The sequence below is a fragment of the Gallus gallus genome, chromosome 10 (assembly GCF_016699485.2).
Source record: "Gallus gallus isolate bGalGal1 chromosome 10, bGalGal1.mat.broiler.GRCg7b, whole genome shotgun sequence".
Lineage (NCBI taxonomy): Eukaryota > Metazoa > Chordata > Aves > Galliformes > Phasianidae > Gallus > Gallus gallus.
In genome coordinates, this window is record NC_052541.1 from 3642126 (window position 1) to 3668147 (window position 26022).

Below are 26022 nucleotides of genomic sequence, written 5' to 3' on the forward strand. Positions count from 1 at the left end.
GCCAACAGCAGCTGAATCCAGCCCGATGCTCATTCTCCCAGCAGTACCTCTTAACACAGCACCAAGTGGGGTTGTCATTTATTCTTCTTTAGCAGCAGGGAGAGAAGCACCTGGTGGGTACAGCCCCATGTCCCACACAGCTTCCCTCTCACCATTACCCAAAAGAAGGGTGCAGTCCCACTGTGCTCTCTCTCCTCCTCCTCCCTCCTCACCCACCACTGGATGTGTGCAGCAGAGCCCTGCACCACCTGGCTGTTCCAGGTGAGTCAAAAAGCAATACACAATGTAACATAGAAGCTGATGGGCACCTGGGGAATGAGCCACACTGCAAACCTCAATTTTGACCAAAAGGGAAACAAATCAAACACTGGGGCTCTGAAAGGTTGATACAGGATGATCCTTATCCTAAGGGCTTTGGTTGTTTTTTTGCTGGTTTCTTTGGGGGAATTTTTTCTTTTTTAACTTCAGAGTTATGAGAGTTTCAGAGTATTTTATGAGAGTAAGAACAGATTAAAACTATTGTTCCTGAAGTGAGAACCTACAAGTTTTAAGCAGCTCTTCAAGGCCAATGCTTTGAGAATAACTTTCACCAGAACTTCAAATAGAACTTCCCATTCTACCTCATCTTCTTTCCCCAAAGGGTTTCAACAATAGGTACTTTTGGGATCAGGCTGGGATCCTACACCTTTCCTAAATTCCACCTTCCCAACTCATAAAAAAAGGAAGCATCCAAAAACAGTTACTTTGAAACCCTTTGGCCATGCTTGGCCTCCAATTCCAACCTCTGCTCTTACTGATCCCATCACTCTGCACTTCGATCCTGGAAAGTTATGTATGCCAAAATGAATCACAGAATCATGGAATGGCCTGGGTTGAAAAGGACCACAGTGCTCACCCAGTTCCAACCCCCTGCTATGTGCAGGGTCACCAACCAGCAGCCCAGGCTGCCCAGAGCCACATCCAGCCTGGCCTTGAATGCCTCCAGGGATGGGGCATCCACAGCCTCCTTGGGCAACCTGTTCAGTGCGTCACCACCCTCTGGGGGAAAAACTTCCTCCTAATAGCCAACCTAAACCTCCCCTGTCTCAGTTTAAAACCATTCCCCCTTGTCCTGTCACTATCCACCCTTGTAAACAGCCGTTCCCCCTCCTGTTTATATGCTCCCTTCAAGTACTGGAAGGCCACAGTGAGGTCTCCCTGGAGCCTTTTCTTCTCCAAGCTAAACAAGCTCAGTTCCCTCAACCTTTCTTCATAGGAGAGGTGCTCCAGCCCAGTATGCGATGAATTACTCCTCGGAACAGCAACATCCTTTTCTCACAGTGAAGAAGCAGGCTACAGTCAGGTACCTAGCACTTGTGTTTCCATGGATGAGATGTAGCCAATAAAAAACTTTCAACGTCCACAGCATAATTGGAAATTCGGGTCTCATGATCTCAGTTCACTGCTAAATCAGGCATCCCTAATACCAATATTCATTTTGGCACAATTCGATTATAAGATTTTCATTAACTAGACTTCTCCTAGTAACTTGGCACGAGCTTCTTACAAAGAAGGATTTTGTACAGCAGCGGATTGAAAAAATCTTCAGCACTGTCAAATTCCCAGGTTCACCTACACACCATTTCGCAGACTTCTGCATACGACCCATGCTGGGACACTGCTCATTGCCCACAGTGTTTGCCTGGTAATTGATTCTGTTTTCCCTGCTCTGACTGCCTGGGTAGCAGGGAAGGGGGCAGCCCAGCCCAGCTGACAGGAGCGCACTGCGCAGAGCCGTGCCGGGTGCTGCTGCTCCCAGGCATTGCACGCATCGCAGGAGCAGAGCTGCCCACACTTGCTGCACTCGTACAGTCCTGGCAGCTCAGCTTATCTCCGGCAGCCTCTGCCAGCAGGCTGTAATTCATAGCACCATGCAGAGTATACACGCTCTCCTCTTAACTGCTGCTGTTTGCATCCTCTTTCAAGGTGAGTGATCCTTAATTTGTTTATCTGCTGTTGGTAGAGGAGGGACCGAAGAGGTGAGCAGGAGAAGCAGGAGATGGCTTTGGTGCCAATTTATTTTAACAAGTGTGGAAGCTTATTCTGAACTAAAGGATGAAATGTGCAGAATCCTACCCCAGTTTGTTGCACTGTCGGCTTTTTTGTTTGTTTTGCTTTTAACTCTTCCTTGTGAGGTAATTAAGTCATCCTGATCCAATATGCCAAATGAGACGCACAAAGCCATTTTAGTGTTGAGAAGAGAAAGCACCTTACATGTACGGGCTTTATATATTGTGGTGCAATTAAGGACTAGAAGAGAGAGACAATATTAAAAAGCTTTAAATGCATGCTGTAAACACTGTCTTACCTCTGCAAAAAAGCAGCAAAACGTCGAAATTTAAAAAAATAAAACATTAGTACACTAATGTTGGAGATAAAGTGGGCAACAGATTTAATCCAACTGCTGGTGGCACACTAAAAGGCTGGCAATTTGAGACTGGACATCATAAAGAGTCACTATAACTTAGCTTTAAAGTGACTTACCTAAAAGATTGAGTACTTATTCCTGGAAGCCCTGATTTGGAAGATTAAATAAATAAATAGATAGATAGATAAATAAAAAACAGGGCAGGGTTAAAAAGCATCAAAGGAATATGTTCATTTTTTTTAATTAGCAACTTGGCCTGGGTGATTCCACCGATCTGAAAAATGAACTCACCTTCCAAGTTTTATCTGAATACAGCTACACATGAGGGGAACCTCCTTGTCTCAGGGAGATAAGAGCTCTTACAAAGACCAGAAAGCAACACCTGCTGTTAAACACCTCAGCTCCATCACCTGCAGATACCTCTGCTTCATCTGCTGAAGGATACTAGCCAGGAGGATGAAAAAATAATAGATGTCCTTGTAAATATCTGTTGGTTTATGGTCCAAAGGGGCTGCAGAGCTCATTCAGCAGGTGCTAGCTCTGTGCCTTTGGCAAGTTTGCTGTAACACGCAGGAAGAACCACAAAATAGGCCCTTCTGTTTGGAGTGTTGGGAGATGTGCTGCCCAGGGGAGACTTTAAGGAGCCTCCTAAAAGGAGAGCGGTGCTGTGCTGACTGCGGGACGGCTGGCAGGATGCTTATATCCACAGCGTCACTGGAGGCACAGGCTCTGGAAGCTCAGGGCAAACAGCATACAGCTTCGCCACCAGCCACAGTACACCGCGGGGCTATACGGTAAATAGGCTCCGCTCAGGGTAACGCAGGGCACACAGGTGATCTCAGCGCCTCACCCCGCCCCGCAGGCTGCGGCGGCTCCGAGCCCGAGCACCGGCTGTACGCGGCCCTCTTCAAGAACTACAACCAGTTCGTCCGCCCGGTAAAGAACGCCTCGGACCCCGTCATCATCCAGTTCGAGGTGTCCATGTCCCAGCTGGTCAAAGTGGTGAGTGCTCGGCCCCAAGGGGCGCCCGCGGGAGGGCCGGCGCCGCGCCCGACACGCCTCTGTTTTACAGGACGAAGTCAACCAGATCATGGAGACCAACCTGTGGCTGAAGCACGTGAGTAGCGCTCCCCGAACCCGGCGGGACGAGCCCGGCATGAGGCGGCCGCCCAATGGGGCGGCGCGGGGGGTCACACGCGGAGCCTTCGGGGCGCTCCCCTCAGCGCCGCTTTCCCGCCTGCAGCGCCTCGCGGCGCTCTGCTGCCCCCCAGCGGCGCGCGGTAACACCTCAGCACGCGGCGCGCTCCTTCCCGCGCTCGGCTGTGAGAGCACCACAGGGGCGAGCGCGCCTCAACCGACAGAGCCACCGCCAGCCCCTCCCTCTAGCACAGCGTTTAAATACAGGGCCTACGTCGGGACGCAGCTGTTAAACTGAGCGCAATCAGCTGCAGCCTTAATTCTCCTACGCTCCGTGCAGTCTCCGAGCACCGTGTTTTGCTCTACAATGTTGCCGTGGTAGATAGGAACGTGCACAGAGGGAAGGTCGGGCATGGAGGGCTCTCAGGTCACACAGTGCTGCTCAGCAGCTCCCACACTGAGCACAACAATGCTTGCCTTCATTACAAGCAACTTCAGAGGTTAAAAATGCAATTACTTACTGTCATGGTCAGCATAACCAACTTAATAGGCAGCTTCATCTTAATCATCAATTTGGCTAAGCTGGGTTTTAATGAGCACTAATGAACACGGCTGTTACTTGACTGAATAATGCCCCCTGGGTCTGTCCTTCAGTGCTTTCACACAGCAGTAGAGCCACCTATCAATCCATTTCCACTGTCCACCAGTGCTTTTTGAGACCTAAGTTATTACTCCCATCCTACACTCCCTTCCTTTCTCACCTCATTCCATCCACTGGTACAGGGACTGAGTCACCTCCAGACCCACACAAACACCTGACATGGATGCGTGGTTAAGAAACATCTGATCATGGTGGTATCCAAAATAAAACAACCCTAAAAGCAATCCTACAGCACTTGCTTTGACTCCAGTCCACAGGATTTTGATTTCTTTGCAAACTTAATGCACTGACTCATTTCTTCCTTAATTAGATCTGGAATGATTACAAGCTTCGGTGGAATCCAGTGGATTATGGAGGTGCTGAATTCATCCGTGTGCCCTCTGGCCAGATCTGGAAGCCAGATATTGTATTATATAACAAGTAAGACTCCCACATATCTGTCTTAATTCAGTCGTAACAGTTCTAAACTAAAAGAAGGTAGATCTGTGCAAGATGGAAGTAAGAAATGCTTTGCTGTGGTGGCAGTGAGGTGCTGGAGCAGGTTTCCCAGAGAAAGTGTGTGTGCCCCATCCTTGGATGTGCTCCAGGCCAGGCTGAATGGGGCTGTGAGCAACCTGACCCAGTGAAAGCTATCTGAGCCCCATGGCAAGGGATTGGAACTAGATGGTCTTTAAGGTCCATTCCAAGCCAAACCACTCTGTGATTCTACAGGAAGAACTGCTGCTGATTTTTTTTAAAACTAATAAATACCAACAAATTCAGTGAACTTGCTAAAAAAGCCTACTTTCCAGTATCCCATCTCTCTGGTACTTACATGCCATCTACATCAGCATCACTGGCCATGACCCAAGCACTACTAACCTGAAGGTGCAAGCGCTGGGGGGGCAGGCCAAAGTGAGGTTTACTTTTTCCCTTCACAAGACCCTGATTTTACTACTGCTTTTAACACTGCTGACAAGGGAAATGACAGTAAGTTCCCATGGACTGCAGTTCTCTTATCTGAAACACACAAACAAGCTTGTTCTAACTTTCTAGCCACTAAACTCATAATTTGACACCTTTCCTGTAGCAGCACTGACATACAAAAGTAACATCTAAAATATGACTGTGAAGAGCCAAACCATAATTAAATGGATCCCTCTGCTCTTCAGGGAAGCAGTTCTCAGTCTAACGTGTGTAACTACACAGATCCAAAGCTTAAGCCTGTGGAAGAGCAGCGATAGTGCTACTTTTCTAACTGCAACCATGAAAATGAAAATGACGTTTTCAGTTTTACTTTTTGTATAAAAACATATAGTGGTCGCATGGATCTTATTATGATTGACGGGACCAGGAGAGAGATACAAAACTTTACAAAAGCCTCACTGAATACATAATTCAGGCAAAGGTGCACCCCAACCCTACTTACTGCCTTCATGGTCCGCAGAAGAGGTGGAGATATCAGTACTGCAGATATCCTCTGATCGGCCCTTGGGTTCTGACATGCTTGATCTCACACTTGCTGCTTTGTATACTGACTGCACTATCTGATTACTGTAAAAGAGAATTTTATTTTATTTTTTTCAAATTCTCCAAATCCTCAAAATCTATGAAGCTGTTTATTTCATTTTAGCTGTGATAATTTATGGCAACCAGACAGTCCTGCATATTGACACAGAGCTGAATTGCATATGTAATTGCTGGCTTCCACAAACTATATTAAAGATGTAAAGTGAGTTATAACCTGGATCGGTTGCATCCTGATGTTATTTTCATTTGCTTTGCAGTGCAGTTGGGGATTTCCAGGTTGATGACAAGACAAAGGCCCTACTGAAGTACACGGGTGATGTGACCTGGATACCCCCAGCTATATTTAAAAGCTCATGTAAAATAGATGTGACCTACTTCCCATTTGACTATCAGAACTGCACCATGAAGTTTGGTTCCTGGTCTTATGATAAAGCCAAAATTGACTTGGTTTTAATTGGCTCTACAATGAACCTGAAAGATTACTGGGAGAGTGGAGAATGGGCCATTATTAAAGCTCCCGGGTATAAACATGACATTAAATATAACTGCTGTGAAGAGATCTACACAGACATCACATACTCTCTTTACATTAGACGCTTACCTTTATTTTACACTATCAACATGATTATTCCATGTCTGCTGATCTCTTTTCTGACTGTATTAGTTTTCTATTTGCCCTCAGACTGTGGTGAAAAGGTGACTCTCTGTATATCAGTCCTTCTGTCTTTAACGGTGTTTCTTCTTGTTATCACTGAAACCATACCTTCTACTTCCCTGGTGATCCCACTTATTGGGGAATACCTCCTTTTCACTATGATATTTGTAACTCTGTCCATTGTCATTACGGTATTCGTACTTAACGTGCACTACAGAACACCCAAGACACACACCATGCCTGTATGGGTGAGAACTATCTTCTTGAACTTACTTCCCAGGATCATGTTTATGACAAGGCCGACCAGTGATGAAGAGAATAATCAGAAGCCAAAGCCATTTTACACTTCTGAGTTTTCAAACTTAAATTGCTTCAACAGCTCTGAAATCAAATGCTGCAAAGATGGCTTTGTATGTCAAGACATGGCATGCAGCTGCTGCCAGTACCAGCGAATGAAGTTTTCCGATTTCAGTGGCAATCTCACAAGAAGTTCCAGCTCTGAATCTGTAGATCCTCTGTTTTCATTTTCAGTTCTGTCACCAGAAATGAGAGATGCTATTGAGAGTGTTAAATACATTGCAGAAAATATGAAAATGCAGAACGAAGCAAAAGAGGTAAGAATATATTTTACTATTACTCAAACTGCATTTATGATCAATTTGCTTTGCAGAAAAAAATCAAACAAAAAGACAACACAGACCATTGTTCGGTATAAGTAAATTACGTAAGCTGTATTACAAATGCATGCAACTTTGAATGTAGATAATTTTGGGGAGCAGCTCTCTTGCACAACATTCTGTCTATTGACAACAAACCTTGCATGAGAATGTAATAAAATTTCAGCATTACCTATGAAGTGTATACCAGATGTATAGATAACTGTGTACCAATTCATCTGCAACATACTGTTTAAAGACCAGTAGTGTATTTCAGTAAGCTTTTCTGGCTTATCTTGATCACCTAAGAACTTAAAGCTTTTTACTTTCACTATTGGCATACAGAAGTAGTATCCCATGAAGTCTGATGAACAAAATTGGTGAACAACTTTTTGTATGTGAAGCAGCTTTTGGTTTAGCACAAATAGCATATTCAAACAAAGCTGCTTCAAGATTAATTATTTCATCAGTGAAAACATAGGAAAGCTGAAAAAAATTCTTTGCACACTATGTGAAATATTCCTAATTGCTAATGCTAATTATTAATCTAATAAACATACCTACTTAATATTTGATTTATTTTTCAGATTCAGGATGACTGGAAATATGTTGCCATGGTCATTGATCGTATTTTTCTATGGGTTTTCATCCTGGTATGTATTCTGGGAACAGCAGGATTGTTCTTACAGCCTCTGATGACTGGAGATGACATGTAAACGTTTCAAACGTCACGCTGTAAAATCAAATAAAACTTGTGCCAACCAAACTCTGCACTCTTACCCCAGCACCTGATAGCTCTTCTGTGTGTTTCAGTAGTAGAATAAGTATCTCTCTTGGCTTCAACTTTGCTTGACCTAGAAGGCTTTATCAAAAATGTGATAACGTGGAAAAAAACCAAAACATTTTAAAACTTTCTCTCCAAGTAATATGTGCTGTGCTTGCCAGCTCCTTTTCACAATAGCTGGAAAAAATGTGGGCTCTATGTTAAACTTCATAGGAACTATTTAAGAAGTGAAACTATTTAGGAACTGGACATTATACAGATGTTCCAAGAATCAAGACAGGTTGAACACTTCAGGCTACCAGAGTTGTCTGCTGTTAAGTATCTTCTGTTCACGATAGGATCTTCTGGAAATAAGTCCATAATTTAATGGATGCCCTGGTAAGGACGAAATGGTTTAGGAAGCATATATACCAAATGCTACAGAACACTGCCACCCAGTGGATAAACCCGTTAAAACTGTGGGAAGAAAGGTCCGTGGGCAGGTTTATTGTGAAATGAATAATAGGTGAGTAATAGATGATGGTAATAAATATCCTGCACAGTGTTTTATTGCAAGGAAGGGCAGGTGGATACAAAATACTCCTGTAAAGTATGCTAAAATTATGTCTTAGGCTTATATCTTTTTTTTTTAATCAATAACTGAAGATGATTTGAGAGCTTGAATAAACAATACAACAAAAATACCGTGATGAGATGTTTTGTTAAGATATAAACTTCTCTCTGTACCGAACTGGAAACTTTTTATTAATAGTGGTATCAAATGAGGTAGCATTTATAAAAATAAAGAGAATCAAGCTGTTGAACATTGTGATTTTCTTTCATTTATTTTGACCAAGAGACAAAAGCGACATGAAGCAGCATTAGTTACACCTCAACACATTCAGAAAGGAGTTACATACGTAAAGGCCCGTGCTTCCGAGTCTATTAAAAATTATCTCATTTCAGACACACCTGAGGATGAGCTGAAAACCTCAGGGATTCCAGCATATCTTTTTCATCCACAGATATCGTGATCTGATTATAGAGATGACCGAAAGAAGTTCATGCATTTGCAGAAATTGTGAGTTACTAGTACAAAGGCTGGAACTCCGTTGGCCACGCTGCCAATTACCCCATGATATAATTAAGCAGTCTTCAGACATTATTGAACAAGGTACAGGGGGGGAGCTAAAAAGATACATAGCTAATATCCTTGCTTTGTTTTCTTTTCAGGTAAGGGTAAACTGTAGTAATTCAAAGCTAAGGAGGACTATAAAAAGAAACTTAGCATTTGGAAAGGAAATAAGATGCCCAAAGCACTTCTGCAATTTTCACACACAGTTTCTGATGCATTAATATTAGTAATGCTGAGAAAGTTATTATGCTAATGGATTAAATCAGATTGCAAATTCACTTTTAAAATAAATCACATGGGAATGCAGAAAATACTGATATCTAATGCCAGATGTAATTGTGTAACTGAAGAGGAAGAGTGACTCCTTTTGCAACCAGGATTATTTGTAACTTGGTAAAAAAATAATAGCAATAAGGATAAGTTGGCATCATTTCCCTGCACAGGGGGCTTCAAAAGCTATACATTAGCCCTGCAGGATACAGCTATGTTATGAAGGAACAAAGAAAAGGACAAAACTTAAAGTGTAGGACAAACACTCTCTTCCAGAGTCTCTGCCAGAAACAAAACTTTTAAGAATAGCAGCACTGGAATCAATTTGAAGAATTAACATCCATTATTTAATTAATATAATTTAGAGATATAACAAATAATTTTATATATAAATATACATATATGAGATATAGCTGACATAGAGATGTCAATACTCACGTATCCTGTAAGCACTGTAAGGCTCAATATATCACATGGCCACATCAATATGGTAGAATTAACAAGATTTTAAGTTTAGCAGCAAATTTTCCACTGAAAATGTATAAAGGCATAACAAGTCAGATCGCTCTGTTTTTTGGTCTGTTGAAAAGGAAGGAAGTTCAATCAATGGTTTTATTATACTTTTTCATTTACTGTGTAGATACAAGTTCTCATTTGCATAATATAGTAAGTTGAAATAAGCAACTCTATTGTGCAAGCAGCTGCAAAAAAAATAGTAATAAATATAATATTTTCCATAGTAACTTAATAATGGGACTACAGTGATCTTCATTAAAAAAAATCTCAATCCTTCTACTTCTCAGTAGGTGTCAGTATATACTGCTTCTAACATACGCATGCAAGTATTTGCAAAGGTCTTTGATTATGACCTGATTTAGAAGTACCTTAGTAGACTGGCACTAAGCAAATTGACTTTGTGAGTCCTACGTATCATGCTTTAACATCATAATTTTTAGGTTTAGGATTTTATTTTTCTTCCTATCAGAAACGTGCCTACAAAGAACATGCATGGAAACTTAACACTACAAAACCTTTTCAGAATGATATTAGCAGGAGACAGATCCAAAAATATCTTACGTATTTGTACTGCCTATATGCACAGGTACTATTATACTTGCCCATTTATGAATAACAGGAATAAATAACACAAGTGATCCAATTATTGAAACCAGAAGAAAGGCCCATAAGAACATTCGATCAAGCACCTGAGCAATAAATTTCCAGTCTTCAACAACCTAAAAAACAAAGAACATAAGAGCTGTCCAGTATGGGCAAGAGCGGGTGAAAATACAACATCAGACTCTGCAATCATTAATCACTTCACATTTTCCTCCCCCTCCTAGTCAGGTCAATTTGATAGCCCCCTCCTTTTTAATATATACATGTATTAATAAATCACACTGTGACCCAGAGCAGGAAAACACTTCTCTCTATGCAGCCCAGTAAACTATGCAGCCCAAATACTAAATTTTAGTGGAGCAGTTGACCCTGATGAGCATTGAACATCATCAGTTATATAGAGAGAAAATCAGTATGCAATTTAATAACATACTGGAGGATTTAGGATTCATGCCACAGCCTCACCACAGAGTAGGACTCCCAGGCAGAAGCTAGATACTAAAGTTGCAAACAATTAACAGCAGACAGCATCTCTAGCATTACACACATCTGACAACTGTGAAGTTACTGGTGCGTGGAATTACACACCGAGTAGAACACTCACAGTGCTTTTAAGACTGTTTCCCTTTTTGATAGGATTATTTCTGTCTACGCACAGTTTTGCAAGTACAGCTGATACAATCACGCGAGCAAATTAAAACTCTGACAAAAAAGCACCTTTCATCTGAAGTGGAGCTATCTGCATTTGCCAGACCTACTGCGTCCTGCGAGGCAAGGCTACAACAACACCAGCTGTATAAACTTTATTTTCAACAACCAGGGCTAAACTCTTTCTGCAACCAAAGCCTGCATTCACCAGAGGCCAAATAACAAAATGTAAGTGAACCCCCAGTCAGCTGTATGTTCAGTTCTGACATTTAGAGTTGCAGCAACCAAAAAACAAAACACCTATCAACTCTCTTGCCACATACAACCAAAGAAAGTAATTTAATAAGGAGAATCAACTCACAATTTACTCAAAACTATATATTTAAGCAAACTATTCTATTTGTGCTGTATATACATGGGCATACGCTGCATTGTATATACAAGAATCCTATTTTGACGGTAGAGTAGGTATTCAAAATCCAGACTGGATCCCCTGTGATAATATTAGAGTACAGTCCTGAGAAGCTGCATTTGCTCCAAAACTAGCATAAGAGTACATACCTCTCAGCAACTATCTACAAGTGGTGCTAGTTTAAAGCAAGGAAGGAAAACTGATTTGTAATGACCTTACCTGCATGGCAAAAATACCCACACTAAGGATAGATAGCTCAGTGTGCAAATGCACAGACTGAGAAATAGCTTTTAAATTATATCAAAAGTTGTCAAAAGGAAATGATAATAGGGCTAGAAGAGATCACTCAAGAGGTCATCCAGTCGATGTCTGATCTCAGCACAAAATGATTAATCTATAGTGACAACCTGTATTTAAACTAATGTAAATTATGGAGCTTAAAACTGTCTATATCTGGAATTGAAAGGTGCAAGACAAATGTTTAGCAGAAATTATTCTGGAATTGTAAATCAAATGTGTTTTTCAGGTAGCCTGCAGGTACAACATTAAAATGAAAAATACCTACTTCTTTCATTCTGAAAACAACATTCAGCAGCACTGCAGGTAACAGTTACTGTACGTGCTCTTGTAACAGCCATGTGTCTCTGAAAATATTTGATTAACAACAACATGGACTTCTAGAAGAAAGCATAAATACGTCAAGAATTCACGTATGGCATTATACCAACCAAATACCTCAGTACTGGAGCATACCTGTACTTCTTTCCAGCAGAAACAAATATATGACATCCAGTGAAATATAAAAAATAGAAAACCTAGCACATATTAAGTGTGAACACATAGTGAACCATTACTCCTTGCTGTGCTTCGTTTTGGTTGGCTTGTTCTTTTTTTTTTTTCTTTAATTTCCACTTTTAACAAAATGAGTTTAATATGACTAATACACCCACCTCACGAACTTCATTTTCCTTCATAACATGCCTTGTGATATATCGGATAGAGTCTAGAGCTGCTTCCAAGGTGTTTCTAGACGATTCTGATCCACTCATGTTTCCTTTTTCCTCCTTCTGAGCAAAGTATCTATCTACATGACTTCTCATGCACAGCAGCTTGGGAAGTTTGTGAAGAAATATCTTGCGAACCCAAGGTGCCATGGCATTGTGTGTAGATGAAGAACGGTGATGAATATTGATAGCAAAGACAGTTATCACAATGGACAATGTCACAAATATCATAGTAAACACCAAGTATTCTCCTATAAGTGGGATAACTTTAGAAGACGATGGAATAATCTCTTCAATGACAAGAAGAAAAACAGTCAGAGATACCAGGACTGAAGTGCAAAGGGAAATTTTTTCACCTTCATTTGAAGGAAGATAGAAGACGAGGACAGTTAGAAAAGAAAGTCCAATACAAGGAATGATGAGAAACAACGTGTAAAAAAGTGGTAAACGTCTAATTATAAATGAATATGTAACAAAGGGATACCAGCAGCATCCATCAGTTCTATTTCCTTTGCTCCCTGTTGCAGTCACTATTTCCCATTCTCCATTATCAAAAAAGTCTCTTTTGTCAACATCATAATCTTCTAAAATTATATCAACCTGGGAGCCATCGTAAGTCCAGGAACCAAATTTCATAGAGCAGTTTTGGAGGTCAAAGGGAAAGAAGGTTACGTCAATAGTACAAGAACTTTTATAATTTGCTGGTGGAGTCCAAGCAATGGTGCCATCATATTTTACCACAGTTTTAGTAGACGTCCCCTCAAAACGTCCATCTGCACTGAAAGAAAAAGAGATATATGCGTACAATTATGATGGAGGAAGAGATTATTGTCGTTTCAGCTGTTTGCTCCTTCCTTCTCCCCTCTCACTGCCAAAGTTTTGTATTGTGCTGTGTTCACAGTTTACTTCTTGTGGTTGGTTGGTTTTCTGGGGGGTTTGTTGGTTTATGGGCTTGTTTTTTTTTTGGGGGGGGGGGGGGGTTTGTTGTTTGCTTTTGTTTTGTTTTTTAACCTGAATCTCACACAGTTAATTACCTTCACAAAAGTAAAGAATGTTGTCAAGCCATTAAAAGATCTGTACAACTTACCTGATGATTCAAACAAGGGATTGTAGAAATCCTAACCTTTAGCAGCCTGACCAAACCCTGATGTTTCTAATGGTAATGCAGCACAAATACTTCTAAATCTGGAAAAATCATAATAATTGGGGAAAAAAAAACAACCACACCACTTGTGCTCCACTTCCAAACCTGAAATTATAATCAGCCTCTCTTGACTCACCAAGCCAGAAAATGTAAAAAGTGTTACATATGCACCTGAATTGATCAGAAAGGTTCATTCAAAACTTATTTCCTCTGGGGTCCATCAATTCTTGAAAAAACAAACTTACTGTTAAGTGTATTTCATTTTAAATCCATGCCAAATATGAGTTACAGCAGTATGAGTTAGTCACTCTCTTCCCGCTGCACGCACCCTCTACATTATTAGCTTGTACCCAAAGCTATGCAAGATGTTGTCTCCTAAATAACAGTTTATGAGAAATGGAAATAAACATTTCAAAGAGACTAAAAAAGACACAGTAGCAAAATAAAACTTGCATTTAATGTAGCAACAAAATCAATGTGCATTTGGAGGCAAATTCTAAAAGTACTAAATGGACACACACAGTCCATTCAAGAAGCCTCCTACAAGCAGCTTGGAGAGTAACATTAAAAAGAGGAAAAGGTATTCTATATAAAGAGATTAAAATCTTACTTGTCATATAACACAATGTCTGGAATCCAAATAGAATCCGATGGGACACGAATAGATGTTATTCCAGCATAATCTTCAGGGTTCCATCTTAATTTTACGTCTATCCACTCCTGTAGATGCAACAGGTGTAGAAATCATAACAAAGGTGAAGTTAATTTAAGCAGGACATGACCAGATAAAAACACACATAGGGGCAATTTAAAATAAACAAACAAATGCATCACACTTCTGTAAGTTTTCTGAAATTCACACACAGCACTGAATTTGCTGAACAGACAACTAATGACATTGTCCAGAATTTGCTATTTATTATAAGAGCCATTTGACAGTATTTTGGTACAGACCTCATAATACTGAAATGCTTTTTTAGAGTATGTTTACACAAGTAAAAGTATTATAAATAGAGATAGTATTTTATATTTGAGCTAAAAGCTCTAGAGGGGCAAATGCTCAGAAACTTGCATTTTCCATCAGAGAGAACTGTAAATACATTCAGGTCAGTTCTTATTTCATTTGAGCTGACTTAACTGCAGTAAGTTCTGCTTGCTAAGTAGTAATAAAGTTTTCCTGAAAATAAATGCCTGAACTTACAGTTAGTGGAGAGAAGAGAATGGAAAGAACCAGAAAAAAAAATAGCCAAAATAAAAATAATTTAGTAAGCCAGTAAATATAATTAGAGTCTGCAACCACTTCTCTAAGTTAAATTAAGAATGATTTGTGAGAAGCATTTCCCAGGCTAATAGTGGCCACTAAGTTTAGCATGGGACTTGGATTATTACCAAGCCCGTAGCTTCCTCTTGCCCATAAACAAATGCTGTGATGAGGAAAATCATCTTTTTATAGCAAGTACATACAACTCTGAAAGTGAAAACTTCAGTGGTAGTTATTCACTAAACGTCTGACAAGAGACATATCTTAAAACAAATATATAAAAAAAATACACAAACCCTTCATGCTTCTCTTAACACAGCTCTTGAAAGAAAACTTGTTTTACGGAGGCAGTGATTTTCATCATGGTGATAACACACACCTTGGTCTATTAAGCAGCATTCAACGCAGTCTCAGAATTCTTTTTATAAAGTACATCTTAAAAACATATTTCTTTTTTTTTTTTTAACTGAATTTTACAACAATTAATCCTTTCAAGCATTTCCAGTGATGTAATGTAAACATACTATGAAAAGTAGGAACCAATGCATCTGAGCAAACAAATATTTAGGAAAGTTGCATCCAATTTTCGATTTGCAGTTATGAAACCTCAGAATTCACTGCTATTTTACACATACCTGTTTCAGCCAGACATTCGTGGTCATCAGTTGATTCTTCTCATCCTGTAAAAATGAAATGTATTTTATTAAAAGCACAAACAGACTGCATGGCACATAGTAACTAACGGCTCCAGTTGATGCAAGTTTGTGATGTAAAAAACAGAAAGCACATCTAAACCATTCCGGTCTTTGCTAGTACACCTTTAGGAGAACTTTTAAACTTAACAGTTATGTCCTTACATTATTTGACTGCTTAAAAAGCAGTATTTTCCCCCTTCTGTGATTCTCTTTCCTCCTCTTTTTTTTCAGGTGACTGTATTTCATGCACTCTTACTGTTTTTCTATGGAAACAAGGTGGAACAACAAACCTGTGGAGGAAAAACTCCAAGTGGAAAAGCCAACTGATTCAATTTGAGAAGAATTTGAAGAGAATAAGTTTTGGGGAAAAAAAAAAAAGTTAAATAAAATAAACAAGCTTATTTACTGTACATACCACATCTACTAGCTGAGAGATTGCAAGACCAAATTTGATTTTTATTGTATCATTCAAGTGCTCCACCGGGCGAACCCATCTTTGATAGTCTTCAAATAAATGTTTAAACAAACGATCTTCACTCTTGGCAACAAAAGAAGGTTCAGATACACCTGCACAATAAAAGCAACTTATTAACAGTGATTTAAACAAATAGAGTATATCTGTGTCCTAACAGCTGCAACTATGCTTGGGTAGTAGTAAGTTTCTCATCCCCTTCCATCTAGAAGCAGGGCCGAGGCTGTGTCAGAATGCTACAAAATGACCTGGCTATATTAGCACCTCAGTACTACCAGCATATCTACTGCTCAAGAAATGAAGATACTTTTACTACTAATAACAACAAAGGCAAAATGCACTCATGTCATTTAACTCTTGTCACTTACCAGGTGCCACGCAACCATGGAAGTACTCCAAAACTCAAAACTTATCTACGAGGAGTTGAAGTTCTATCGTTCTAAACCAAAGCGGTACCTCTAAAAACCGGCACCCTCAGTACACTGCAGAGCTTCTGCTCTTGTTTGAAATGTAGCTGTCCTCACATTGCTTCCTCTAATGTTTGTGCATGTATGACACATAAACTTTGCAGTACTTGTAAAGTACTTTTCCCCACATCTTCTTTTCTCTTTTTTATTTATACAGATGTGCTGATCTGTTTATCAGTAGATCTACTTTTCTATAGACAAGAAGACATCTTTCTTTTTAAGTAATAGTATGCAATCAGTCACTTCATTTTCATAGTGCTCAGGGATCTGTTTCAGTGCCTGGAGACTGACTGATGACCTACAACAGCTAAAGTCTTTGTACAGTTAACAAAGAACAGCAAATTAAATGTCTCCTCCCATCTCCCTGGAGAATGGAGTGTTCGGAAGAGCTTTGGAAAATAACAATGACCCAGGAGTCACACAGACCACCAGAACACACGAGCACCCATTTCAGAAAAGGGGCTTGCTGCTCACTGATGGGATTTCAACTGACTGCAACTACTGCAAAAGAAAGACTTCATAGTTATTATAGTCGGTCTAAGGGGCAAAGTAATCCAAAGAAAGACGTTCACAAACGTCTCTCTTTAATGCACCATTACATAAAGCTACGGCACGACCTTTCTAGAAATGATGTGCTCACTAACAGTATCCATCTAAAAAAAGATGCATCGAAAATAGGAAAGCACCAGAGAATGGCATAAACAGATTAAAACCAGAGGCAGACATGCACGCGAGGAGAGATTTAAAAGATTAATATTATTTTGCCTGGCAAGGAGGTGAATTTAGTGCACGCCACAGAAGTCAGTGAAGAGTGAACGATGCATGCAGAAAGATGACTGTGTTTAACCTGTCTCACGATAGAAGACAAAGGAAACAGAAGGATCAATTAAAAGCAATATAAGAGATCTCTATTTTAAGTTTGTTATCACAAACGTTCAGCGAATCACGCTGATCAGACACTGAAGAGGACTAGGATTCCAGAACTGCCTAAGATGACAGACCTGTGGTTGGGGCAGGTAGCATGACGTTTGCCTGTCAGTACTCATTTTAACACAGCTTGCCTGATCTACCCTGGAATCGGATCAACAGTTTGAGGGCTTGCGTTTGTGGCAGACTTGCTAACACCACTGAAGGCACCAACTGAGATGCACCAAAGCTACCCGCCTGCAGCTGCACCCAGCCCAGACAACCGCAGCACCGCAGCTTTTGGTTTCCTCCCACCCATCACAGTGCTCTGCGGGCAGCGGCAGCTCCTGCTGTGCTATGAGGGCCCGACCACGAGGGAATTTCTCCACCTCGGTCAGCACTGCTGTTCAGAACAGCGCAGCAGAACCACTACTATGCACTCTTACTGATATTTAAGCTCAAAGCATCCCCGTTAGCCGAGGGCTTTTTCCCTTTTGTAACTGCACACGGATTTGCCAACTCCTGCTTATTACAGACATCTGAGAGAACGCTTCCTGAAGACACAACTTAATTTCTCTGTTTCTATATCCCTATTTCCTCAATTATGAATAGTTTTGTGTATACTCCAACCTAATGTTTCATAAATACATGATTTTTCTATGAGCATTAATTGCATTTTCCTTTTACAGTTACAACGCTACTGAATTTTGTGAACAATTTGTGAGCATTAATTGACCTTGAAGCAATGCAGAGGCAGAGTTGCACTGTCACAGTCTCTGAGCTCCTGTAAGATGACCTCCTGTGCACCAACACAGCACCCTGCAGGTACACACCGTTTGCAGACGCAGCTTCTCATATGCTGAGCTAAAAGGGGATGTGTGCCCTTTTCCCTGCTTAATAGCAAGGTTTCCAACACCTCACACTCAGACCTACCATATAGTCACTGTTTTAATGAGATTACCATATTTACTAACAGCATAATTCAACTAATTATCTCCATTTTCTTCTCTGTCATGGAAATATCCACACATTTTCATGCTTCTAGCTCACTTTTCTGCTTACTAATAAGCTGGAGCATACTGGCCTGGAAGAGGAGCTTATATCCAGAAGGAGGTTGGAGATTGTAACAAGGTCTGAAGAATGGGCAAAAGTAAAACAAGCCTTTCTGTATGTCATTTAATAGGACCACATCTTTCTGTATGTCATTTAATAGCTCATCCATTGCATGGACTGCGTGCATTCAATTACTCTTCTTTGTGTATTTGCATGCTTTAAGAATTATCATCAGGTGTGTAACCGTTGTTTATTGGTGTTAGCACAAATTAAAAAAATCTGAAGAACTGGTGATTAGCAGAAAACAAGGTACAGAAGAGAGCAGAAAAGGGGAAATACAGCTGGCAGCAAGCACTTGGAGGAGGCTACAGCACCGGAGAAGAGCAGGAAGAGGTTAAAACCTATGGAAAGGATTAGCAAACTGGAGAACAAGCCTCACTTTGAAGTGGGTTTTCAGCTCCTGAAGGGCCATTTTAAGCATGCCTGTACCAGTGTGGCTTTAGTCAGGTGGAACTCAGTAACTTCTGCAGCCTAAACCACGGGTAGCTGTACTCTACAGCAATAAATCCCAGAAGCAATGCTTGCTTCAGTGTGCACCCAAACCTCTCTCCACTCGGCCTTCCTCAGTGTGACTTTGTGTACAGGAAAACATTAAAAAATCATATCAGAAAGTGGCCAAAACTTGAATTCTGCAATCACAGACAAATGTCTGTATGAAAAGAGCACTCATTTTTTGTATTCATTGCCTTAAGAACATTGACGCAGTGGGAGCACCCCACTTTTGACAGGGTTACAATGGGTTAAAGATTCAGTAGGAAATGCAATTAGTAACAGAAACAACTGGATCACTACTTGGTGCTTTTTGAGAAGAGATCCAGGGTGCAGGGGGCTTCTTAGAAGTCTAATAAGATAATTTAGAATCCCTAGCACAGATTTCTTACTTAATTATCACTACAATGAGAAAGAGCACTATGAAGGATAATCGTCATGGCCATATATCCATATTTTATAATTAAAACTCCATTCTATAATGGTGTTCTAGTGTCGAGTACAGCCTGCTATCCACAAATCTGCCCGCTGCAAACTACAGTACACCCAACAACCTGCCTGCATACCAGGGAGTTGCATTAACACAGCATACCTGCTTGGGTACACCTGCACTTTTATTAAGACAATACTCCAATTTGCAGTGTCTTTCACATAGTTTGTAACAAAGGAAGCACTTTGAAAGCTAAAAGTGCAGTAGAAACAGTTCAGATCTTATTCTACAACCGTCCAATGGTCATTTCAAGGGAAATACATTGAAAATTTCCATCTTTCCTATAAATTCTAAATTTTCTACACCATGCATTGGTGGTTGACTGTCATCTGAATTCCCCAAGCAGATCTGGTTGGGAGCTGGTGACGATTTTAAGTGCGAGCCACAGTACTATTGCAGCAGACAGGAAAAAGCAGAGCAAGACTACGTTCAATATTAACTATACGGATCTTAAAGATATAAAATGTAAAGGTCCAGACAGAGAGAGAACCCCCTGCCACTGCTTCAGAAGCGGCATATGTAGAAGACATACGTAACATAACGACAAATCCATCTACTCCCTAAAATGATCACAAGTCCCACTTTCTGCATGGTCTTCAGTTTCATCAGAGGATATCTGGATATCTCAAAGCTTAAGAGTACAACCAAGACCGACCTGTGTTGCAGGAACTTGTACATATTTCCATTTATTCCAGGCTCTTCGAGTCGTTTGGAGCATTTCTGCTTGCTCTCCCCTAGCACAGCAGTATCGTGCCAGCCAGCAGCAGAACAAAGTGACGTATTGCAGACGTGAAACTGTCAGAGATTTCCAACTGCAACACTGCTTACCCCTACCAATATGAACAAAAGCTCGAGATCTGCACGTAGAAAGCAGGGAAAACAGTTCTTACACTCATTCGAATTTAAAAGATCAAAGTTTCCAGCTGATAATTGGGAAGTATAACTAGACTGTCCCCTAATGGCTTAGCATCAAGGGATAATTACTGCTCATACTAATGAGCGCATGAACAAATTTTATAACCCCAGCAGCACGCTATACTGTCACACAGCCTGCAGTTCATCAGGAAATAGATACAACCTCCAGGCTGCCTCTTTAGAACCGCTGTTCAGAGCACTGCTTTTGTTCCAAACATCTGCACTGTGGATCCTATCTTGTAAGCACAGAGGTGGCCGGCAGCACCCTGCGCTTTGCAAGGAGGGCAAGGATAAGCAAGAACCTTCCAAGCCAAACTGTTTGCTCACGTAGACCTAACCTAGAGGGTGTGCGTTATGGAAGTAAGCATTCTAAGAATCGCCAAAGAAAGCAAAAAGAAGAAAAGAGGGGGGGGAAATAAAGAAACAAATGCCAAGATCCCCTGTGGGAGAGGAAGGCGTGCAGCTTGCTGCTGTCAGGAAGAAGCAGGGACCCCATCAGGTGATCTTCATCATCTTCTGCAGTGATGGAAAATGCTGCATTTCCAAATACCGTGTTCAAGAATAGCCTCTTCAATCACATTTAGCAGTAACAGATTGCAATTGTGCACGCTGAATTAAAAACAAGAGGGCAATGCAATTAAGTTCCCTTGCGCCGTACTCAGAGCTATTTCTCAAACTTTAAGCTTTCAAAAAAGCCAACTTTATCTTCCATCAATTTTCCTTCTGCCCTCACACACCGCAATTGTGACTCCTAGATTATCACTCTTTTTGGCAGAAACCTTAGCAAAGCACCCATAACCTACATAAAGTGCTTTGAAATAATTCTTGATCAATAATTCCTTGAAGGAGCATCGATTTTGCTCCTTCAAGCCTCGTTTCCCGGCCTCACGCGCTGCCTCGAACCCCTCAGCCCGGGGCTGTGCGCGGAGCGGGCCGAGAGGTGGGCGCTCCTCAACTCCAAGAGACAACGCGCTCCCCTCACCCCTCTATAACAGCGGAGTGACCTCAGCGCTCCCGCCGGACCGCTCGGCCCCGCTCCCCCCTCAGCCCTGCCGGCCTGCGGCCCCAGGGCCGAGCGGTACCCCCCGCGTCCCGCCCGGCTCCCCGCCGAGCGCCTTACCCGCCTGAGGGGCGCGGGCGGCCGGGCCGGCTCCGGGCTTCCCGAGGACGGGCGCGAAGAGGCATGTGAGGAGGAGCAGTGGGCGGCCGCAGCGCAGCCCTGCACGCAGCTCGGCCATGGCCCCGCCGCCTCCGAGCCCCGCGGCGGGCACGGGGCGCCGCTGCTGGCGGGAGGCGCTGGCCACGCCCCGCACGGAGCCGCTGAGGGGCGCGAGGGGCGGGGGCCGCTGTGGCTGCCCGCCCTCACTCCCTCCTTCAGACCCGGCCCCGAAGGGACTCGGGGGTGTCGGCTCCCGGCTGTGTGGGGGGTGCGGTCCCTCAGGCTGCGCGTCCCGCGCGGGAGGAGCGCTGCTTCTGAGGGAGAGCTCCGAGCCGGCGGTGTCCGACCGCCCTTCCACACACAGTAGTTGGCAGGTTCTACGCCAGAACCTATATCTGGATCTAACTTATAATCACAAAACAAGCAAGCTAAAAAAAACCTAGGATAATTCCACCTACCGCGGGTAGCTAACGTATATAATGAAAGCTCCTTACAAGACCTATTTTCAATAGGCGGTAACCAAAGAGCTGTGAGAGAGGATAACTTTAAATGCTCCAACTGTGAAGTATTGGTGACTTTTTTTTTCCTTAAGTCACCGTGATGTTAATACATGGTGTGCACAGCGCCAGCAGCACTGGGAGCAGCCGGCATGACCGAGACGTGCCCACATGGAAGGCACCGTCCGGGTTTGTACACTTACACAGAGGAAAGCCGTGCGAGATGGGCTGAGCGGCTCTGCACAGCACTGCCGGAGCTGAGGACGGCAGAGCACACAAGGAGGGACCTCCTCCAGTCCAAATAATGGCCAGCAATTGGTAGGCCCTGGGAAGGAGCGTTACTCAGTGCGGTAACGTCATTAAGCACAACAAAATCCTCTCCTTCAAGTATTCATGTTGTAGAGAAATGGTTGTTGAACATAAATAGCTACACCAACACGGGTACTTCAGCATCACTCCCACTCCGAGTTGCTGAACTCTTTCTTACTGTGTGCCTGTCCTGCAGCCACGCTTGGGCTGTGTGTGACAGACGTGCTGCGGTCAGTGCAGAAGGGCTGCTTACACACGAGTTCCTCCCAGCACACGGCATTGATGGGCATGCTCATCTCTCACACTGAGAATCTGTCTGCATGCCCTGCACCAGCAAAACATCCAGCGTGTGGCTCTTACTGTGAAGTGCTCGGTGCACACGCAGTGGTCAGCACAGGATTTGAGGGTAAACGAAAGCCCAAAGCGTGGCACAGAAATCAAACAAGCAACCTTCCCAACAAGCCAAACCCACCAACGTTGTACTCTTTTTGTGTTGCAGTGGAGTTTGGATGTTTTCCGTGTGATCCAAAAATTACCGGGCATTGCTTCAACTGGAATTACAGATCTATTGTTTGTGATGAATGCTCCCCCACTGCACTGCACCTGCTGCCCCTGACCTAAGGTTACCACGTAAAGTCTGTGCTTCTATTACCAGCCTATGAGCATTGCAGTAAACGCATTTCAGAGCCACGTTCAGCTAACAGAGCTAAACATAGCTGCCACTCAAACATGCAGGACGTTGCTAACTGCACTTATTACATAACCGTGAATTTGTTTGCAGCTGCGTCCCAGCCTGACAAAACAGATGCTGGAAGATATAAAAGGATTGAATTGTCTACACTGCGTGCCCAAACTTTGGCTAAATATTTTATGTAGATCATCTGGCACACATTAATTTTGCTTTATTATTACTGGTGTGGAAAAGAAACAAGAAACCTTTTTTTTTTTCCTTCTGATTTAGGCTTGGAGCAAAATGTGAATACTGACAGTAGTGTGGTAAGCTTAATATTTATCACTAAGTGAGACTGAAACAATTACAGGAGAGCTGCCTGGGCCCCTCTCAGCGGGAGCTGACAGCTGAAGGTCCCCACTGAAGTATGTGCATCCCCAGCAGATTAGCTCATGGCAGCTTTTGCTGGGCACTGCGGAGTGCTTTAATGGGAAAACCAAATGCCAAATAAAGCAGAGATAAAACTAGCAAAGTGCTCAGTTCTCCCTGTAAAATCTGAAATATTTTGGAAAATGGCTGTGAAGCTGAATTTTCTCCTGCTGAAAGCAGAGAGCTATAGAGCCACTGAAGGGCACTCTCACTTCTTTTCGATAAAATACTCCAGCAGTTTTTCTTATTTTAATAGAAATGACTACAGTTAATGACTACAGTGGACTTGGATGTCTTATATATACTTAGATACGTGTTATCAATGCATCACACACAGCTCTGTACCCTCTAAAACCTTTACATTTAAATACGTTGCAATCCTGAGTATATTCACTCATACAACGCAGTAGAGAACTATTATCCCCAGTTTTGAGAATGTGAACTGAATAAATAGGTGACTTGAGAACATCACAGTACAGAAGCAGCAGACAAATTTAACACATCTTCTATCACCTTGTGTGCTTTTTTTTAAGTATGTAAAGTACAAATAATGGGATGAGTAGGGACTTGCATCTAAAGTAACCTTCTGTGTTTCAGTGCACAGTGTGGTACCTCACACAGGTAGCAGTCCTAGAAGTTAACTGCTCTTCACTTGAAAAGAACTGTCATCTAGAAAGTTATTTTTTTGTTTCACTTTCATTATCTCTTAAGCTGCCTAGAATAACAAAACACATGACCATGTACTAGGACAACCTACTTTTGAGTACCTGTCCTAGCAAGTTCTATCATGCACCCAAGTGAGATATAAACTCTCCAGTCTTTAATTTTACTAACATCATATTGAGCAAACGAATCCAAGTAAATACTGAAAGATCTGTCACCTTCCATGGGACCACATGAAGCTCTGGTGTCAAAATAACATCTAATCCATGGCAATAGCTAAATATCTGAAATACTAATGTAATACGTGGTAAACTCCATACTAGCACCAAGCACACCCCAAATAATACATAAATTAAAAAAAAAAAAGAGAGAGAAATCATTCTGATTAGCAAAGATAACTCAAATGCATCGCCAGAATTAATGTTCTGGTCTTATGACTTATGTGTAGCTACACAACTCAGCACAACACCTCCATACATGACAGAGTAAAGATCAGAAAATATAAAACATTCCAGCTTTCGATTACTGCAGAATCGGAGAAGTTCCCCTTTCAGCAGCAAATGAAGCAGTTAGGCAAAGAAACAGCATTGGTAACTCTTTAAACAAAAATCCATATATAACTTTTAACCTCTCTTTCCTGGAAACAGCATCATTTAAGAAACAGTATCTTAATAAACCTATAAACTACCTAGTAATACTTCTACTACTACACCAAGACTCCTTGTGTGATTTACACACATTGATGAACCCTGACTTAAATGCTGTAATGGATTCCTAGAAGACAGAAAGCACTGCTGGAGTCTATTGTGATTTAAGTGACCTTTGACAAGCTGAAAAAAAACCCTGTGTCAGCACTGCTACTCCTAGGGCGTATTCCGAGCATTATAGAACAACCATCATCAGGGATATCAGTGACTCAGAAAAGATGCTGCTATTCTTTGATACCTTAAATGCAATATAAGGAGACTGTGTGCTAAATTCTCTACGTAGAAATACAGCTTGAGGTATTTATACAATCCTTTGTTACGGAGATTAAATCTTACTGCATGTTGGCTGCAACTATTGAGGAGTTTTTACACTACCATTCCCAGGTTATGACCTGGAAGGAAAGGTCTAATATTGCACAAGGTGCAAGAAAAAAACCTCAGTCTAACCTTATTAGCTACAAAGCTTGAATACTGACAAAGTACTAATTACAGAAGACTAAAGCAATTGAAACAATTGCTCTGCACTGAGACTTCAGAAATTAATAAGCAGGTCCTGTGGTTACACAGAACCACATCACCCTTACCTTGCTACACATACAGCTGCTGCCAACATGAGTGCAGTACATCCACACAAGCTGTAGCACAGACACCTGAATCCAGATTCCTTCCTCTGTTCTCAACACCGAATCTTAGAGCAATGAGATAAAAAGATGGGTTTTGTTGAGACCGATGATGACGATGTATATTTTACCAGCCAAAAATGTCTGGGGTTGCTTAAAAATAGGATACAGTATGGATGCACTCTGGTTCCTTAAAGTCACATTAAATCCTGCAAACATCCCATATCTTTCACAGTGAAAGGCAAAAAGCTTGTACACATTCCCACAAAATCCAGTCAGTAGTGAGACTGAATCATCCCCAGTTTGAACTGAATTGAGATAGGGCCTCTCAATTAAGAACGTTAATCAAGTGGGCTTCTCATCCTGCTTTTTTTCTTTTAATACAACTGAAAGGGCATAAAGAGTTTGTTTTACATTTACTTGTTTACATTTCCTCAGCAAACTTTATGTTGCTTTTTTCAGAACTAGATCTTCATTATTTTGCATTCAGCATAGGGACAAACCAAATAAAATTATTCTGATTTCTAATTCATGTACATTATGATTTCTCATGTGGTTCACTACTTTGCCTTCTACACTGTTGTCTGACAGACAAGGGAACTGAATTCTTTGGGGAAGTGTAAGCGACACTAAGCTGCAG

At 41.7% G+C, this 26022-nt stretch overlaps 2 protein-coding genes across 4 annotated transcripts; one reads left to right on the forward strand and one right to left on the reverse strand.

Moving 5' to 3' along the window:
* Positions 1 to 1777: 1777 nt before the first annotated feature.
* On the forward strand, positions 1778 to 8612 carry CHRNA3 (cholinergic receptor nicotinic alpha 3 subunit). Its single transcript, NM_204416.2, has 6 exons — positions 1778 to 1965; positions 3270 to 3409; positions 3480 to 3524; positions 4516 to 4625; positions 5972 to 6983; positions 7613 to 8612. Exons 1-6 carry the CDS (start codon positions 1911 to 1913, stop codon positions 7739 to 7741), a joined length of 1491 nt encoding a protein of 496 aa, NP_989747.1. The 5' UTR covers positions 1778 to 1910; the 3' UTR covers positions 7742 to 8612.
* On the reverse strand, positions 8608 to 25500 carry CHRNA5 (cholinergic receptor nicotinic alpha 5 subunit). 3 transcript variants are annotated; one of them, XM_025153788.3, is made up of 7 exons: positions 21449 to 21604; positions 15892 to 16043; positions 15417 to 15461; positions 14131 to 14240; positions 12323 to 13154; positions 11938 to 12049; positions 8608 to 10428 (listed from the first exon to the last, which is right to left on the reverse strand). In XM_025153788.3, the coding sequence occupies exons 1-7, from the start codon at positions 21564 to 21566 to the stop codon at positions 10421 to 10423; spliced, it is 1377 nt and encodes a 458-aa protein (XP_025009556.1). In that variant the 5' UTR covers positions 21567 to 21604; the 3' UTR covers positions 8608 to 10420. The 3 variants fall into 3 exon arrangements, with proteins under 3 accessions (XP_025009556.1, XP_025009559.1, NP_989746.2); XM_025153791.3 differs by lacking the exons at positions 11938 to 12049; positions 21449 to 21604 and adding an exon at positions 25347 to 25500; NM_204415.3 differs by lacking the exon at positions 11938 to 12049.
* Positions 25501 to 26022: the final 522 nt, after the last annotated feature.

Coding starts and splice junctions, on each gene's coding strand:
- CHRNA3 (NM_204416.2), top strand. CDS start 1,911: ATGCAGAGTATACACGCTCTCCTCTTAACTGCTGCTGTTTGCATCCTC. Junction 1,966..3,269: donor TGTTTGCATCCTCTTTCAAG/GTGAGTGATCCT, acceptor CCCGCCCCGCAG/GCTGCGGCGGCTCCGAGCCC. Junction 3,525..4,515: donor CCAACCTGTGGCTGAAGCAC/GTGAGTAGCGCT, acceptor TTCCTTAATTAG/ATCTGGAATGATTACAAGCT.
- CHRNA5 (NM_204415.3), bottom strand. CDS start 21,566: ATGGCCGAGCTGCGTGCAGGGCTGCGCTGCGGCCGCCCACTGCTCCTC. Junction 16,044..21,448: donor CGCCCGCGCCCCTCAGGCGG/GTAAGGCGCTCG, acceptor TTTATTGTGCAG/GTGTATCTGAACCTTCTTTT. Junction 13,155..14,130: donor GACATTGTGTTATATGACAA/GTAAGATTTTAA, acceptor TTTTTCTTTCAG/TGCAGATGGACGTTTTGAGG.